Source organism: Salvelinus alpinus, chromosome 31, assembly GCF_045679555.1.
Source record: "Salvelinus alpinus chromosome 31, SLU_Salpinus.1, whole genome shotgun sequence".
NCBI classification, from domain to species: Eukaryota; Metazoa; Chordata; class Actinopteri; order Salmoniformes; family Salmonidae; genus Salvelinus; species Salvelinus alpinus.
Genome location: NC_092116.1, coordinates 42,214,746 through 42,233,804, shown reverse-complemented (window position 1 = coordinate 42,233,804; position 19,059 = coordinate 42,214,746). Strand labels below are relative to the sequence as shown.

The window sequence follows — 19,059 nt, the reverse complement described above, 5'->3', positions numbered from 1 at the left end:
GTCTGTCTGTCTGTCTGTGTTCCTGTCTGTCTGTCTGTGTTCCTGTCTGTCTGTATGTCTATGTTCCTGTCTGTCTGTCTGTGTTCCTGTCTGTCTGTCTGTGTCTGTCTTTCTGTCTATGTTCCCATCTGTCTGTCTGTGTTCCCGTCTGTCTGTCTGTCTGTGTGTGTTCCCGTCTGTCTGTCTGTGTTCCCGCCTGTCTGTCAATGTTCCTGTGTGTCTGTCTGTGTTCCTGTCTGTCTGTCTGTGTTCCTGTCTGTCTGTCTGTCTATGTACCCGTCTGTCTGTGTCTGTCTGTCTGTTTTCCTGTCTGTCTGTGTTCCTGTCTGTCTGTCTGTCTGTCTGTCTGTCTGTCTGTGTATGTTCCTGTCTGTCTGTCTGTGTTCCTGTATGTCTGTCTATGTTCCTGTCTTTCTCTCTGTCTGTCTATGTTCCTGTCTGTCTATCTGTTTCTCTGTCTGTCTATGTTCCTGTCTGTCTGTCTGTGTTCCTGTCTGTCTGTCTGTGTTCCTGTCTGTCTGTCTGTCTATGTTCCTGTCTGTCTGTCTGTCTATGTTCCTGTCTGTCTATCTTTCTATGTTCCTGTCTGTCTGTCTGTCTGTCTATGTTCCTGTCTGTCTGTCTGTCTATGTTCCTGTCTGTCTGTCTGTCTATGTTCCTGTCTGTCTTTGTTCCTGTCTGTTTATGTTTCTGTCTGTCTGTCTGTCTGTGTTCCTGTCTGTCTGTGTTCCCGTCTGTTTGTCTGTCTGTGTTCCCGTCTGTTTGTCTGTCTATATGTTCCTGTCTGTCTGTCTATGTTCCTGTCTGTCTCTGTTCCTGTCTGTTTATGTTTCTGTCTGTCTGTCTCTCTGTGTTCCTGTCTGTCTGTCAGTCTGTGTTCCTGTCTGTCTTCTCTGTCTGTGTTCCTGTCTCTGTCTGTCTGTCAGTGTTCCTGTCTGTCTGTGTTCCTGTCTGTGTTCCTGTCTGTCTGTCTTCCTGTCTGTCTGTGTTCCTGTCTGTCTGTGTTCCTGTCAGTCTGTCTATCTGTCTGTGTTCCTGTCTGTCTGTCTGTGTGTGTTCCTGTCTATCTGTCTGTCTGTGTTCCTTTCTGTCTGTCTGTCTGTCTGTGTTCCTGTCTGTCTATCTGTCTGTGTTCCTGTCTGTCTGTGTTCCTGTCTGTCTGTCTGTGCTCCTGTCTGTCTGTCTGTCTGTCTGTCTGTCTGTCTGTCTGTCTGTCTGTCTGTCTGTGTTCCTGTCTGTCTGTCTGTCTGTCTGTGTTTCTGTCTGTCTGTGTCCCTGTCTGTCAGTGTTTCTGTCTGTCAGTGTTCCTGTCTGTCTGTGTTCCTGTCTGTCTTCCTGTCTGTCTGTCTGTCTGTCTGTGTTCCTGTCTGTCTGTCTATGTTCCTGTCTGTCTGTCTGTCTGTGTTCCTGTCTGTCTGTATGTCTATGTTCCTGTCTGTCTGTCTGTGTTCCTGTCTGTCTGTCTGTCTGTGTCTGTCTTTCTGTCTATGTTCCCATCTGTCTGTCTGTGTTCCCGTCTGTCTGTCTGTCTGTGTGTGTTCCCGTCTGTCTGTCTGTGTTCCCGCCTGTCTGTCAATGTTCCTGTGTGTCTGTCTGTGTTCCTGTCTGTCTGTCTGTGTTCCTGTCTGTCTGTCTGTCTATGTACCCGTCTGTCTGTGTCTGTCTGTCTGTTTTCCTGTCTGTCTGTGTTCCTGTCTGTCTGTCTGTGTTCCTGTATGTCTGTCTATGTTCCTGTCTTTCTCTCTGTCTGTCTATGTTCCTGTCTGTCTATCTGTTTCTCTGTCTGTCTATGTTCCTGTCTGTCTGTCTGTGTTCCTGTCTGTCTGTCTGTGTTCCTGTCTGTCTGTCTGTCTATGTTCCTGTCTGTCTGTCTGTCTGTCTATGTTCCTGTCTGTCTATCTTTCTATGTTCCTGTCTGTCTGTCTGTCTGTCTGTCTATGTTCCTGTCTGTCTGTCTATGTTCCTGTCTGTCTGTCTATGTTCCTGTCTGTCTTTGTTCCTGTCTGTTTATGTTTCTGTCTGTCTGTCTGTCTGTCTGTCTGTCTGTCTGTGTCCCTGTCTGTCTGTCTGTCTGTCTGTCTTTGTTCCTGTCTGTCTATGTTCCTGTCTTTCTGTCTGTCTGTCTGTCTGTAAATGTTCCTGTCTGTCTAAGTTCCCGTCTATGTTCCTGTCTGTCTGTCTGTCTGTGTTCCTGTCTTTCTGTGTTCCCGTCTGTTTGTCTGTCTATATGTTCCTGTCTGTCTGTCTTTGTTCCTGTCTGTCTGTCTATGTTCCTGTCTGTCTGTCTGTCTGTGTTCCTGTCTGTCTGTCTGTCTGTGTCTGTCTTTCTGTCTATGTTCCCGTCTGTCTGTCTGTGTTCCCGTCTGTCTGTCTGTGTTCCCGTCTGTCTGTCTGTGTTCCCGCCTGTCTGTCAATGTTAATGTGTGTCTGTATGTGTTCCTGTCTGTCTGTTTGTCTGTGTTCCTGTCTGTCTGTCTGTCTATGTACCCGTCTGTCTGTGTCTGTCTGTCTGTCTGTTTTCCTGTCTGTCTGTGTTCCTGTCTGTCTGTCTGTCTGTCTGTCTGTCTATGTATGTTCCTGTCTGTCTGTCTGTGGTCCTGTCTGTCTGTCTATGTTCCTGTCTGTCTCTCTGTCTGTCTATGTTCCTGTCTGTCTATCTGTTTCTCTGTCTGTCTATGTTCCTGTCTGTCTGTCTATGTTCCTGTCTGTCTGTCTGTCTATGTTCCTGTCTGTCTGTCTGGCTGTCTGTCTATGTTCCTGTCTGTCTATCTTTCTATGTTCCTGTCTGTCTGTCTGTCTGTCTGTCTGTCTGTCTGTCTATGTTCCTGTCTGTCTGTCTGTCTGTCTATGTTCCTGTCTGTCTTTGTTCCTGTCTGTTTATGTTTCTGTCTGTCTGTCTGTCTGTCTGTCTGTCTGTCTGTCTGTCTGTCTGTCTGTGTTCCCGTCTGTTTGTCTGTCTATATGTTCCTCTCTGTCTGTCTATGTTCCTGTCTGTCTATGTTCCTGTCTGTTTATGTTTCTGTCTGTCTGTCTCTCTGTGTTCCTGTCTGTCTGTCTGTCTGTGTTCCTGTCTGTCTTCTCTGTCTGTGTTCCTGTCTGTCTGTCTGTGTTCCTGTCTGTCTTCTCTATCTGTGTTCCTGTCTGTCTGTCTGTATGTCAGTGTTCCTGTCTGTCTGTGTTCCTGTCTGTGTTCCTGTCTGTCTGTCTTCCTGTCTGTCTGTGTTCCTGTCTGTCTGTGTTCCTGTCTGTCTGTCTATCTGTCTGTGTTCCTGTCTGTCTGTCTGTGTGTGTTCCTGTCTATCTGTCTGTCTGTGTTCCTGTCTGTCTGTCTGTCTGTGTTCCTTTCTGTCTGTCTGTCTGTGTTCCTGTCTGTCTATCTGTCTGTGTTCCTGTCTGTCTGTGTTCCTGTCTGTCTGTCTGTGCTCCTGTCTGTCTGTCTGTCTGTCTGTCTGTGTTCCTGTCTGTCTGTCTGTCTGTGTTTCTGTCTGTCTGTGTCCCTGTCTGTCTATGTTTCTGTCTGTCAGTGTTCCTGTCTGTCTGTGTTCCTGTCTGTCTTCCTGTCTGTCTGTCTGTGTTCCTGTCTGTCTGTCTATGTTCCTGTCTGTCTGTCTGTCTGTCTGTCTGTGTTCCTGTCTGTCTGTATGTCTATGTTCCTGTCTGTCTGTCTGTGTCTGTCTTTCTGTCTATGTTCCCATCTGTCTGTCTGTGTTCCCGTCTGTCTGTCTGTCTGTGTGTGTTCCCGTCTGTCTGTCTGTGTTCCCGCCTGTCTGTCAATGTTCCTGTGTGTCTGTCTGTGTTCCTGTCTGTCTGTCTGTGTTTCTGTCTGTTTTCCTGTCTGTCTGTGTTCCTGTCTGTCTGTCTGTCTGTCTGTCTGTGTATGTTCCTGTCTGTCTGTCTGTGTTCCTGTATGTCTGTCTATGTTCCTGCCTTTCTCTCTGTCTGTCTATGTTCCTGTCTGTCTATCTGTTTCTCTGTCTGTCTATGTTCCTGTCTGTCTGTCTGTGTTCCTGTCTGTCTGTCTGTGTTCCTGTCTGTCTGTCTGTCTATGTTCCTGTCTGTCTGTCTGTCTGTCTGTCTGTCTGTCTATGTTCCTGTCTGTCTATCTTTCTATGTTCCTGTCTGTCTGTCTGTCTGTCTATGTTCCTGTCTGTCTGTCTGTCTATGTTCCTGTCTGTCTGTCTGTCTATGTTCCTGTCTGTCTTTGTTCCTGTCTGTTTATGTTTCTGTCTGTCTGTCTGTCTGTCTGTCTGTGTTCCTGTCTGTCTGTCTGTCTGTCTTTGTTCCTGTCTGTCTATGTTCCTGTCTGTCTGTCTGTCTGTCTGTCTGTCTGTCTGTCTGTAAATGTTCCTGTCTGTCTAAGTTCCCGTCTATGTTCCTGTCTGTCTGTCTGTCTGTGTTCCTGTCTTTCTGTGTTCCCGTCTGTTTGTCTGTCTATATGTTCCTGTCTGTCTGTCTTTGTTCCTGTCTGTCTGTCTATGTTCCTGTCTGTCTGTCTGTCTGTGTTCCCGTCTGTCTGTCTGTGTTCCCGTCTGTCTGTCTGTGTTCCCGCCTGTCTGTCAATGTTCCGGTGTGTCTGTATGTGTTCCTGTCTGTCTGTTTGTCTGTGTTCCTGTCTGTCTGTCTGTCTATGTACCCGTCTGTCTGTGTCTGTCTGTCTGTCTGTCTGTTTTCCTGTCTGTCTGTGTTCCTGTCTGTCTGTCTGTCTGTCTGTCTGTCTGTCTGTCTGTCTATGTATGTTCCTGTCTGTCTGTCTGTGTTCCTGTCTGTCTGTCTATGTTCCTGTCTGTCTCTCTGTCTGTCTATGTTCCTGTCTGTCTATCTGTTTCTCTGTCTGTCTATGTTCCTGTCTGTCTGTCTATGTTCCTGTCTGTCTGTCTGTCTATGTTCCTGTCTGGCTGTCTGGCTGTCTGTCTATGTTCCTGTCTGTCTATCTTTCTATGTTCCTGTCTGTCTGTCTGTCTGTCTATGTTCCTGTCTGTCTTTGTTCCTGTCTGTTTATGTTTCTGTCTGTCTGTCTGTCTGTCTGTCTGTCTGTCTGTCTGTCTGTCTGTGTTCCTGTCTGTCTGTGTTCCCGTCTGTTTGTCTGTCTATATGTTCCTCTCTGTCTGTCTATGTTCCTGTCTGTCTATGTTCCTGTCTGTTTATGTTTCTGTCTGTCTGTCTCTCTGTGTTCCTGTCTGTCTGTCTGTCTGTGTTCCTGTCTGTCTTCTCTGTCTGTGTTCCTGTCTGTCTGTCTGTGTTCCTGTCTGTCAGTGTTCCTGTCTGTCTGTGTTCCTGTCTGTCTGTCTGTGTTCCTGTCTGTCTTCTCTATCTGTGTTCCTGTCTGTCTGTCTGTCTGTCTGTCAGTGTTCCTGTCTGTCTGTGTTCCTGTCTGTGTTCCTGTCTGTCTGTGTTCCTGTCTGTCTGTGTTCCTGTCTGTCTGTGTTCCTGTCTGTCTGTCTATCTGTCTGTGTTCCTGTCTGTCTGTCTGTGTGTGTTCCTGTCTATTTGTCTGTCTGTGTTCCTGTCTGTCTGTGTTCCTTTCTGTCTGTCTGTCTGTGTTCCTGTCTGTCTATCTGTCTGTGTTCCTGTCTGTCTGTGTTCCTGTCTGTCTGTCTGTGCTCCTGTCTGTCTGTCTGTCTGTCTGTCTGTGTTCCTGTCTGTCTGTCTGTCTGTGTTTCTGTCTGTCTGTGTCCCTGTCTGTCAGTGTTTCTGTCTGTCAGTGTTCCTGTCTGTCTGTGTTCCTGTCTGTCTTCCTGTCTGTCTGTCTGTGTTCCTGTCTGTCTGTCTATGTTCCTGTCTGTCTGTCTGTCTGTCTGTGTTCCTGTCTGTCTGTCTGTGTTCCTGTCTGTCTGTATGTCTATGTTCCTGTCTGTCTGTCTGTGTTCCTGTCTGTCTGTCTGTCTGTGTCTGTCTTTCTGTCTATGTTCCCATCTGTCTGTCTGTGTTCCCGTCTGTCTGTCTGTCTGTGTGTGTTCCCGTCTGTCTGTCTGTGTTCCCGCCTGTCTGTCAATGTTCCTGTGTGTCTGTCTGTGTTCCTGTCTGTCTGTCTGTGTTCCTGTCTGTCTGTCTGTCTATGTACCCGTCTGTCTGTGTCTGTCTGTCTGTTTTCCTGTCTGTCTGTGTTCCTGTCTGTCTGTCTGTCTGTCTGTCTGTCTGTCTGTGTATGTTCCTGTCTGTCTGTCTGTGTTCCTGTATGTCTGTCTATGTTCCTGTCTTTCTCTCTGTCTGTCTATGTTCCTGTCTGTCTATCTGTTTCTCTGTCTGTCTATGTTCCTGTCTGTCTGTCTGTGTTCCTGTCTGTCTGTCTGTGTTCCTGTCTGTCTGTCTGTCTATGTTCCTGTCTGTCTGTCTGTCTGTCTGTCTATGTTCCTGTCTGTCTATCTTTCTATGTTCCTGTCTGTCTGTCTGTCTGTCTGTCTATGTTCCTGTCTGTCTGTCTGTCTATGTTCCTGTCTGTCTGTCTGTCTATGTTCCTGTCTGTCTGTGTTCCCGTCTGTTTGTCTGTCTGTGTTCCCGTCTGTTTGTCTGTCTATATGTTCCTGTCTGTCTGTCTATGTTCCTGTCTGTCTCTGTTCCTGTCTGTTTATGTTTCTGTCTGTCTGTCTGTCTGTCTGTCTGTCTGTAAATGTTCCTGTCTGTCTAAGTTCCCGTCTATGTTCCTGTCTGTCTGTCTGTCTGTGTTCCTGTCTGTCTGTGTTCCCGTCTGTTTGTCTGTCTATATGTTCCTGTCTGTCTGTCTGTGTTCCTGTCTGTCTGTCTGTCTTTGTTCCTGTCTGTCTATGTTCCTATTGTCTATCTGTCTATGTTCCTATTGTCTGTCTGTGTTCCCGTCTGTCTGTCTATGTTTCTGTCTGTCTGTCTGTGTGCCTGTCTGTCTGTCTATGTTCCCGTCTGTCTGTCTGTCTATGTTCCTGTTGTCTGTCTATGTTCCTGTCTGTCTGTTTATGTTCCCGTCTGTCTGTCTGTCTATATGTTCCTGTCTGTCTGTCTATGTTCCCGTCTGTCTGTCTTTGTTCCTGTCTGTCTGTCTATGTACCTGTCTGTCTGTCCATGTTCCTGTCTGTCTATATGTTCCTGTCTGTATGTCTGTCTATGTTCCTGTCTGTCTGTTTATGTTCCCGTCTGTCTGTCTGTCTGTCTATATGTTCCTGTCTGTCTGTCTATGTTCCCGTCTGTCTGTCTTTGTTCCCGTCTGTCTGTCTGTATGTCTTTGTTCCTGTCTGTCTGTGTTTCTGTCTGTCTGTCTGTGTTCCTGTCTGTCCTCTCTGTCTGTGTTCCTGTCTGTCTGTCTGTCTGTCTGTCTGTGTTCCTGTCTGTCAGTGTTCCTGTCTGTCTGTGTTCCTGTCTGTGTTCCTGTCTGTCTGTCTTCCTGTCTGTCTGTGTTCCTGTCTGTCTGTCTATCTGTCTGTGTTCCTGTCTGTCTGTCTGTGTGTGTTCCTGTCTATCTGTCTGTCTGTGTTCCTGTCTGTCTGTCTGTCTGTGTTCCTTTCTGTCTGTCTGTGTTCCTGTCTGTCTATCTGTCTGTGTTCCTGTCTGTCTGTCTGTCTGTGTTCCTGTCTGTCTGTCTGTGCTCCTGTCTGTCTGTCTGTGCTCCTGTCTGTCTGTCTGTCTGTCTGTCTGTCTGTCTGTGTTCCTGTCTGTCTGTCTGTCTGTCTGTGTTTCTGTCTGTCTGTGTCCCTGTCTGTCAGTGTCCCTGTCTGTCAGTGTTTCTGTCTGTCAGTGTTCCTGTCTGTCTGTGTTCCTGTCTGTCTTCCTGTCTGTCTGTCTGTCTGTGTTCCTGTCTGTCTGTATGTCTATGTTCCTGTCTGTCTGTCTGTCTGTGTTCCTGTCTGTCTGTCTGTCTGTGTCTGTCTTTCTGTCTATTTTCCCATCTGTCTGTCTGTGTTCCCGTCTGTCTGTCTGTGTTCCCGTCTGTCTGTCTGTGTTCCCGCCTGTCTGTCAATGTTCCTGTGTGTCTGTCTGTGTTCCTGTCTGTCTGTCTGTGTTCCTGTCTGTCTGTCTGTCTATGTACCCGTCTGTCTGTGTCTGTCTGTCTGTCTGTCTCTCTGTCTGTCTATGTTCCTGTCTGTCTATCTGTTTCTCTGTCTGTCTATGTTCCTGTCTGTCTGTCTGTCTGTGTTCCTGAATGTCTGTCTGTCTATGTTCCTGTCTGTCTGTCTGTCTATGTTCCTGTCTGTCTATCTTTCTATGTTCCTGTCTGTCTGTCTGTCTGTCTATGTTCCTGTCTGTCTGTCTGTCTGTCTATGTTCCTGTCTGTCTGTCTGTCTATGTTCCTGTCTGTCTTTGTTCCTGTCTGTTTATGTTTCTGTCTGTCTGTCTGTCTGTGTTCCTGTCTGTCTGTGTTCCCGTCTGTTTGTCTGTCTATATGTTCCTGTCTGTCTGTCTATGTTCCTTTCTGTCTATGTTCCTGTCTGTTTATGTTTCTGTCTGTCTGTCTGTCTGTCTGTCTGTAAATGTTCCTGTCTGTCTAAGTTCCCGTCTATGTTCCTGTCTGTCTGTCTGTCTGTGTTCCTGTCTTTCTGTGTTCCCGTCTGTTTGTCTGTCTATATGTTCCTGTCTGTCTGTCTATGTTCCTGTCTGTCTGTCTGTGTTCCTGTTTGTCTGTCTGTCTTTGTTCCTGTCTGTCTGTCTGTCTGTCTGTCTGTCTGTGTTCCTGTCTGTCTGTCTGTCTGTGTTCCTGTTTGTCTGTCTGTCTTTGTTCCTGTCTGTCTGTCTGTCTTTGTTCCTGTCTGTCTGTCTGTCTTTGTTCCTGTCTGTCTATGTTCCTATTGTCTGTCTATGTTCCTATTGTCTGTCTGTGTTCCCGTCTGTCTGTCTATGTTCCTATTGTCTGTCTGTCTGTCTGTCTGTCTGTCTGTGTTCCTGTCTGTCTGTGTTCCCGTCTGTTTGTCTGTCTATATGTTCCTGTCTGTCTGTCTATGTTCCTTTCTGTCTATGTTCCTGTCTGTTTATGTTTCTGTCTGTCTGTCTGTCTGTCTGTCTGTAAATGTTCCTGTCTGTCTAAGTTCCCGTCTATGTTCCTGTCTGTCTGTCTGTCTGTGTTCCTGTCTTTCTGTGTTCCCGTCTGTTTGTCTGTCTATATGTTCCTGTCTGTCTGTCTATGTTCCTGTCTGTCTGTCTGTGTTCCTGTTTGTCTGTCTGTCTTTGTTCCTGTCTGTCTGTCTGTCTGTCTGTCTGTCTGTGTTCCTGTCTGTCTGTCTGTCTGTGTTCCTGTTTGTCTGTCTGTCTTTGTTCCTGTCTGTCTGTCTGTCTTTGTTCCTGTCTGTCTGTCTGTCTTTGTTCCTGTCTGTCTATGTTCCTATTGTCTGTCTATGTTCCTATTGTCTGTCTGTGTTCCCGTCTGTCTGTCTATGTTCCTATTGTCTGTCTGTGTGCCTGTCTGTCTGTCTATGTTCCCGTCTGTCTGTCTGTCTATGTTCCTGTTGTCTGTCTATGTTCCTGTCTGTCTGTTTATGTTCCCGTCTGTCTGTCTGTCTATATGTTCCTGTCTGTCTGTCTATGTTCCCGTCTGTCTGTCTTTGTTCCTGTCTGTCTGTCTATGTACCTGTCTGTCTGTCCATGTTCCTGTCTGTCTATATGTTCCTGTCTGTATGTCTGTCTATGTTCCTGTCTGTCTGTTTATGTTCCCGTCTGTCTGTCTGTCTGTCTGTCTGTCTATATGTTCCCGTCTGTCTGTCTATGTTCCCGTCTGTCTGTCTTTGTTCCTGTCTGTCTGTTTATGTTCCCGTCTGTCTGTCTGTATGTCTTTGTTCCTGTCTGTCTATGTTCCTGTCTGTCTGTTTATGTTCCCGTCTGTCTGTCTGTCTGTCTATATGTTCCTGTCTGTCTGTCTATGTTGTCTGTCTATGTTCCTGTTGTCTGTCTACTTTCCTGTCTGTCTGTTTATGTTCCCGTCTGTCTGTCTGTATGTCTGTCTATATGTTCCTGTCTGTATGTCTGTCTATGTTCCTGTCTGTCTGTGGTCCTGTCTGTCTGTCTATGTTCCTGTCTGTCTGTCTGTCTATGTTCCTGTCTGTCTGTCTGTCTGTGTTCCTGTCTGTCTGTCTGTCTATGTTCCTGTCTGTCTGTCTGTCTATGTTCCTGTCTGTCTGTCTGTCTGTCTTTGTTCCTGTCTGTCTATGTTCCTGTCTGTCTATCTGTCTGTGTTCCTGTCTGTCTATCTGTCTGTGTTCCTGTCTGTCTGTCTGTCTGTCTTCCTGTCTGTCTGTCTGTGTTCCTGTCTGTCTGTCTGTGTTCCTGTCTGTCTATCTGTCTGTGTTTCTGTCTGTCTGTGTCCCTGTCTGTCAGTGTTTCTGTCTGTCAGTGTTCCTGTCTGTCTGTGTTCCTGTCTGTCTTCCTGTCTGTCTGTCTGTCTGTGTTCCTGTCTGTCTGTCTATGTTCCTGTCTGACTGTCTGTGTTCCTGTCTGTCTGTATGTCTATGTTCCTGTCTGTCTGTCTGTGTTCCTGTCTGTCTGGCTGTCTATGTTCCCATCTGTCTGTCTGTGTTCCCGTCTGTCTGTCTGTGTTCCCGTCTGTCTGTCTGTGTTCCCGCCTGTCTGTCAATGTCCCTGTTTGTCTGTCTGTGTTCCTGTCTGTCTGTCTGTGTTCCTGTCTGTCTGTCTGTCTATGTACCCGTCTGTCTGTGTCTGTCTGTCTGTCTGTCTGTTTTCCTGTCTGTCTGTGTTCCTGTCTGTCTGTCTGTCTGTCTGTCTGTGTATGTTCCTGTCTGTCTGTCTGTGTTCCTGTCTGTCTGTCTATGTTCCTGTCTGTCTCTCTGTCTGTCTATGTTCCTGTCTGTCTATCTGTTTCTCTGTCTGTCTATGTTCCTGTCTGTCTGTCTGTCTGTCTGTCTATGTTCCTGTCTGTCTATCTTTCTATGTTCCTGTCTGTCTGTCTGTCTGTCTGTCTGTCTGTCTGTCTATGTTCCTGTCTGTCTGTCTGTCTATGTTCCTGTCTGTCTGTCTGTCTATGTTCCTGTCTGTCTTTGTTCCTGTCTGTTTATGTTTCTGTCTGTCTGTCTGTCTGTGTTCCTGTCTGTCTGTGTTCCCGTCTGTTTGTCTGTCTATATGTTCCTGTCTGTCTGTCTATGTTCCTGTCTGTCTATGTTCCTGTCTGTTTATGTTTCTGTCTGTCTGTCTGTCTGTCTGTCTGTCTGTCTGTAAATGTTCCTGTCTGTCTAAGTTCCCGTCTATGTTCCTGTCTGTCTGTCTGTCTGTGTTCCTGTCTGTCTGTGTTCCCGTCTGTTTGTCTGTCTATATGTTCCTGTCTGTCTGTCTATGTTCCTGTCTGTCTATGTTCCCGTCTGTTTGTCTGTCTATATGTTCCTGTCTGTCTGTCTATGTTCCTGTCTGTCTGTGTTCCCGTCTGTTTGTCTGTCTATATGTTCCTGTCTGTCTGTCTGTGTTCCTGTCTGTCTGTCTTTGTTCCTGTCTGTCTATGTTCCTATTGTCTGTCTGTGTTCCCGTCTGTCTGTCTATGTTCCTATTGTCTGTCTGTGTGCCTGTCTGTCTGTCTATGTTCCCGTCTGTCTGTCTGTATGTTCCTGTTGTCTGTCTAGGTTCCTGTCTGTCTGTTTATGTTCCCGTCTGTCTAAGTTCTCGTCTATATGTTCCTGTCTGTCTGTCTATCTGTGTCCCTGTCTGTCTGTCTTTCCGTTCCTGTCTGTCTGTCTATATGTACCTGTCTGTCTGTCCATGTTCCTGTCTGTCTATCTATGTTCCTGTCTGTCTATGTTCCTGTCTGTCTGTTTATGTTCCCGTCTGTCTGTCTGTCTGTCTATATGTTCCTGTCTGTCTGTCTATGTTCCCGTCTGTCTGTCTTTGTTCCTGTCTGTCTGTCTGTGTTCCCGTCTGTCTGTCTGCTTTGTTCCCGCCTGTCTGTCAATGTTACTGTCTGTCTGTATGTGTTCCTGTCTGTCTGTTTGTCTGTCTGTTCCTGTCTGTCTGTCTGTCTATGTACCCGTCTGTCTGTGTTCTGTCTGTCTGTCTGTGTTCCTGTCTGTCTGTTTATGTTCCTGTCTGTCTGTCTATATGTTCCTGTCTGTCTGTCTGTCTATGTTCCTGTCTGTCTGTCTGTGGTCCTGTCTGTCTGTCTATGTTCCTGTCTGTCTCGTCTGTCTGTCTATGTTCCTGTCTGTCTATCTGTTTCTCTGTCTGTCTATGTTCCTGTCTGTCTGTCTGTTATGTTCCTGTCTGTCTGTCTGTCTATGTTCCTGTCTGTCTGTCTGGCTGTCTGTCTATGTTCCTGTCTGTCTATCTTTCTATGTTCCTGTCTGTCTGTCTGTCTAATGTTCCTGTCTGTCTAGTTCTCGTCTATGTTCCTGTCTGTCTGTCTGTCTGTCTGTCTGTGTTCCTGTCTGTCTTTGTTCCTGTCTGTTTATGTTTCTGTCTGTCTGTTCCTGTCTGTCTGTCTTTGTTCCTGTCTTTCTGTGTTCCCGTCTGTTTGTCTGTCTATATGTTCCTGTCTGTCTGTCTTTGTTCCTGTCTGTCTGTGTTCCCGTCTGTTTGTCTGTCTATATGTTCCTGTCTGTCTGTCTATGTTCCTGTCTGTCTATGTTCCTGTCTGTCTGTCTGTCTGTGTTTGTTCCTGTCTGTCTATGTTCCTGTCTGTCTGTTTATGTTCCCGTCTGTCTGTCTATCTGTCTGTCTGTCTGTCTATATGTTCCTGTCTGTATGTCTGTGTTCCTGTCTGTCTGTCTGTCTGTGTTCCTGTCTATGTTCCTGTCTGTCTGTCTGTGTTCCTGTCTGTCTGTCTGTGTTCCTGTCTGTGTTCCTGTTTGTCTGTCTGTCTGTCTGTGTTCCTGTCTGTCAGTGTTCCTGTCTGTCTGTGTTCCTGTCTGTGTTCCTGTCTGTCTGTCTGTCTGTGTTCCTGTCTGTCTGTCTATGTTCCTGTCTGTCTGTCTATGTTCCTGTCTGTCTGTCTGCCTGTCTGTCTGTGTTCCTGTGTTCCTGTCTGTCTTCTCTGTCTGTGTTCCTGTCTGTCTGTCAGTGTTCCTATCTGTCTGTGTTCCTATCTGTCTGTGTTCCTGTCTGTGTGTCTTCCTGTCTGTGTGTCTTCCTGTCTGTCTGTCTGTCTGTCTGTCTGTCTGTCTGTCTGTGTTCCTGTCTGTCTGTCTATGTTCCTGTCTGTCTTCTGTGTTCCTGTCTGTCTGTATGTCTATGTGCCTGTCTGTCTGTCTGTGTTCCTGTCTGTCTGTGTTTCTGTCTGTGTTTCTGTCTGTCTGTCTGGGTGTCTGTCTGTGTTTCTGTCTGTCTGTCTGGGTGTCTGTCTGTGTTTCTGTCTGTCTGGGTTTTCTGTCTGTCTGTATGGGTGTCTGTCTGTCTGTATGGGTGTCTGTCTGTGTTTCTGTCTGTCTGTCTGGGTTTTCTGTCTGTCTGTATGGGTGTCTGTCTGTGTGTCTGTCTGTCTGTGTTTCTGTCTGTCTGTGTTTTCTGTCTGTCTGTGTTTCTGTCTGTCTGTCTGGGTGTCTGTCTGGGTTTCTGTCTGTCTGTCTGGGTGTCTGTCTGGGTTTCTGTCTGTCTGTCTGGGTGTCTGTCTGGGTTTCTGTCTGTCTGTCTGGGTGTCTGTCTGTGTTTCTGTCTGTCTTTCTGGGTGTCTGTCTGTCTATTTTCCTGTCTATCTGTTTCTCTGTCTGTCTATGTTCCTGTCTGTCTGTCTGTGTTCCTGTCTGTCTGTATATTTATTTTGAGTGAATATATTTCTCTTCCCTAGATGAACTCATTCAAAACCTGTCTAGACGAATGCTGGGTAAGTGTTGTCTCTGTGTTTACTATATTCATGTCATTTTCAACATTACCAACATTATCAAAGGAAATAGAGGAAATTACCCATAATGCATCATGTTTTATCTACTGTCTATAGAGGAGGTCAGAATAGAGAGGATGTAGTCTGTCTTCATGTTCTAGTACCCATAATACATCATGTTTTATCTACTGTCTACAGAGGAGGTCAGAATAGAGAGGATGTAGTCAGTCTTCATGTTCTAGTACCCATAATGCATCATGTTTTATCTACTGTCTACAGAGGAGGTCAGAATAGAGAGGATGTAGTCTGTCTTCATGTTCTAGTACCCATAATACATCATGTTTTATCTACTGTCTACAGAGGAGGTTAGAATAGAGAGGATGTAGTCTGTCTTCATGTTCTTGTACCCATAATACATCATGTTTTATCTACTGTCTATAGAGGAGGTCAGAATAGAGAGGATGTAGTCTGTCTTCATGTTCTAGTACCCATAATACATCATGTTTTATCTACTGTCTACAGAGGAGGTCAGAATAGAGAGGATGTAGTCTGTCTTCATGTTCTATTACCCATAATACATCATGTTTTATCTACTGTCTACAGAGGAGGTCAGAATAGAGAGGATGTAGTCTGTCTTCATGTTCTAGTACCCATAATACATCATGTTTTATCTACTGTCTACAGAGAGGTCAGAATAGAGAGGATGTAGTCTGTCTTCATGTTCTAGTACCCATAATACATCATGTTTTATCTACTGTCTACAGAGGAGGTCAGAATAGAGAGGATGTAGTCTGTCTTCATGTTCTGAGTACCCATAATACATCATGTTTTATCTACTGTCTACAGAAGAGGTCAGAATAGAGAGGATGTAGTCTGTCTTCATGTTCTAGTACCCATAATACATCATGTTTTATCTACTGTCTACAGAGGAGGTCAGAATAGAGAGGATGTAGTCTGTCTTCATGTTCTAGTACCCATAATACATCATGTTTTATCTACTGTCTACAGAGGAGGTCAGAATAGAGAGGATGTAGTCTGTCTTCATGTTCTAGTACCCATAATACATCATGTTTTATCTACTGTCTACAGAGGAGGTCAGAATAGAGAGGATGTAGTCTGTCTTCATGTTCTATTACCCATAATACATCATGTTTTATCTTCTCTGTCTACAGAGGAGGTCACAAAAGAGAGGGGTGAGTTGCACAACTGCATATATTTCATTGATTTAAGTGAAAACACTTTCCTTAAAAAATATATACACTATATATTACACTGATTAACTACACTATATATTACACTGATTAACTACACTATATATTACACTGACTAACTACACTATATATTACACTGATTAACTACACTATATATTACACTGATTAACTACACTATATATTATACTGATTAACTACACTATATATTACACTGATTAACTACACTATATATTACACTATATATTATACTGATTAACTACACTATATATTACACTGATTAACTACACTATATATTATACTGATTAACTACACTATATATTACACTGATTAACTACACTATATATTACACTGATTAACTACACTATATATTACACTATATATTATACTGATTAACTACACTATATATTACACTGATTAACTACACTATATATTATACTGATTAACTACACTATATATTACACTGATTAACTACACTATATATTACACTGATTAACTACACTATATATTACACTGATTAACTACACTATATATTACACTGATTAACTACACTATATATTACACTGACTAACTACACTATATATTACACTGATTAACTACACTATATATTACACTGATTAACTACACTATATATTACACTATATATTACACTGATTAACTACACTATATATTACACTATATATTACACTGATTAACTACACTATATATTACACTGACTAACTACACTATATATTACACTATATATTACATTGATTAACTACACTATATATTACATTGATTAACGACACTATATATTACACTATATATTACACTGATTAACTACACTATATATTACACTATATATTACACTGATTAACTACACTATATATTACACTGACTAACTAAACTATATATTACACTGATTAACTACACTATATATTACACTATATATTACACTGGTTAACTACACTATATATTACACTGAATAACTACACTATATATTACACTGATTAACTACACTATATATTACACTGATTAACTACACTATATATTACACTGATTAACTACACTATATTACACTGGTTAACTACACTATATATTACACTGATTAACTACACTATATATTACACTGGTTAACTACACTATATATTACACTGATTAACTACACTATATATTACACTGATTAACTACACTATATATTACACTGATTAACTACACTATATATTACACTATATATTACATTGATTAACGACACTATATATTACACTGGTTAACTACACTATATATTACACTGATTAACTACACTATATATTACATTGATTAACGACACTATATATTACACTGGTTAACTACACTATATATTACACTGGTTAACTACACTATATATTAACTACACTATATATTAACTACACTATATATTAACTACACTATATATTAACTACACTATATATTACACTGATTAACTACACTATATATTACACTATATATTACACTGATTAACTACACTATATATTACACTATATATTACACTGGTTAACTACACTATATATTAACTACACTATATATTAACTACACTATATATTAACTACACTATATATTAACTACACTATATATTAACTACACTATATATTACACTGATTAACGACACTATATATTACACTGGTTAACTACACTATATATTACACTGATTAGCTACACTATATATTACACTGATTAATTACACTATATATTACACTGATTAACTACACTATATATTACACTATATATTACACTGATTAACTACACTATATATTACACTGATTAACTACACTATATATTACACTGATTAACTACACTATATATTACACTGATTAACTACACTATATATTACACTGATTAACTACACTATATATTACACTGATTAACTACACTATATATTATACTGGTTAACTACACTATATATTACACTGATTAACTACACTATATATTACACTATATATTACACTGATTAACTACACTATATATTACACTGATTAACTACACTATATATTACATTGATTAACTACACTATATATTACACTGATTAACTACACTATATATTACACTATATATTAAACTGATTAACTACACTATATATTACACTGATTAACTACACTATATATTACATTGATTAACTACACTATATATTACACTGATTAACTACACTATATATTACACTGATTAGCTACACTATATATTACACTGATTAACTACACTATATATTACATTGATTAACTACACTATATATTACACTGATTAACTACACTATATATTACACTGATTAACTACACTATATATTACACTATATATTACACTGGTTAACTACACTATATATTACACTATATATTACACTGGTTAACTACACTACATATTATACTATATATTACACTGATTAACTACACTATATATTACACTGATTAGCTACACTATATATTACATTGATTAACTACACTATATATTACACTGATTAACAACACTATATATTACACTGATTAGCTACACTATATATTACACTGATTAACTACACTATATATTACACTGATTAACTACACTATATATTACACTGATTAACTACACTATATATTACACTGATTAACTACACTATATATTACACTGATTAACTACACTATATATTACACTGATTAACTACACTATATATTACACTGATTAACTACACTATATATTACACTGATTAACTACACTATATATTATACTGATTAACTACACTATATATTACACTGATTAACTACACTATATATTACACTGATTAATTACACTATATATTACACTGATTAACTACACTATATATTACACTATATATTACATTGATTAACGACACTATATATTACACTGATTAACTACACTATATATTATACTATATATTACATTGGTTAACTACACTATATATTACACTGATTAACTACACTATATATTACACTGATTAACTACACTATATATTACACTGATTAACTACACTATATATTACACTGGTTAACTACACTATATATTACACTATATATTACACTGATTAACTACACTATATAATACACTGATTAACTACACTATATATTACACTGATTAACTACACTATATATTACACTGGTTAACTACACTATATATTACACTATATATTACTCTGATTAACTACACTATGTATTACACTGGTTAACTACACTATATATTACACTATATATTACACTGATTAACTACACTATATATTACACTGGTTAACTACACTATATATTATACTATATATTACACTGATTAACTACACTATATATTACACTGATTAACTACACTATATATTACACTGATTAACTACACTATATATTACACTATATATTATACTGATTAACTCCACTATATATTACACTGATTAACTACACTATATATTACACTGATTAACTACACTATATATTACACTGATTAACTACACTATATATTACACTGATTAACTACACTATATATTACACTGATTAACTACACTATATATTACACTGGTTAACTACACTATATATTATACTATATATTACACTGATTAACTACACTATATATTACACTGATTAACTACACTATATATTACACTGATTAACTACACTATATATTACACTATATATTATACTGATTAACTCCACTATATATTACACTGATTAACTACACTATATATTACACTGATTAACTACACTATATATTACACTGATTAACTACACTATATATTACACTGATTAACTACACTATATATTACACTATATATTACACTGGTTAACTACACTATATATTACACTGATTAACTACACTATATATTACACTGATTAACTACACTATATATTACACTATATATTATACTGATTAACTCCACTATATATTACACTGATTAACTACACTATATATTACACTGATTAACTACACTATATATTACACTGATTAACTACACTATATATTACACTGATTAACTACACTATATATTACACTATATATTACACTGGTTAACTACACTATATATTACACTGATTAACTACACTATATATTACACTGATTAACTACACTATATATTACACTGATTAACTACACTATATATTACACTATATATTACACTGATTAACTACACTATATAGTACACTATATATTACACCGATTAACTACACTATA

The 19,059-nt window shown here is 41.0% G+C and overlaps 1 protein-coding gene across 2 annotated transcripts in view; it reads left to right on the top strand.

Annotated features, from left to right (window-relative positions):
• The window catches only part of LOC139561882 (uncharacterized), a 189,959-nt gene that overhangs the window by 87,831 nt on the left and 83,069 nt on the right, over positions 1-19,059 (top strand). For both annotated transcript variants that reach the window (XM_071379270.1, XM_071379269.1), the window contains exons 4-5: positions 13,673-13,708; positions 14,878-14,898. In XM_071379270.1, coding sequence (XP_071235371.1) covers positions 13,673-13,708; positions 14,878-14,898 — 57 coding nt within the window. The remainder of the gene's footprint in view (positions 1-13,672; positions 13,709-14,877; positions 14,899-19,059) is intronic.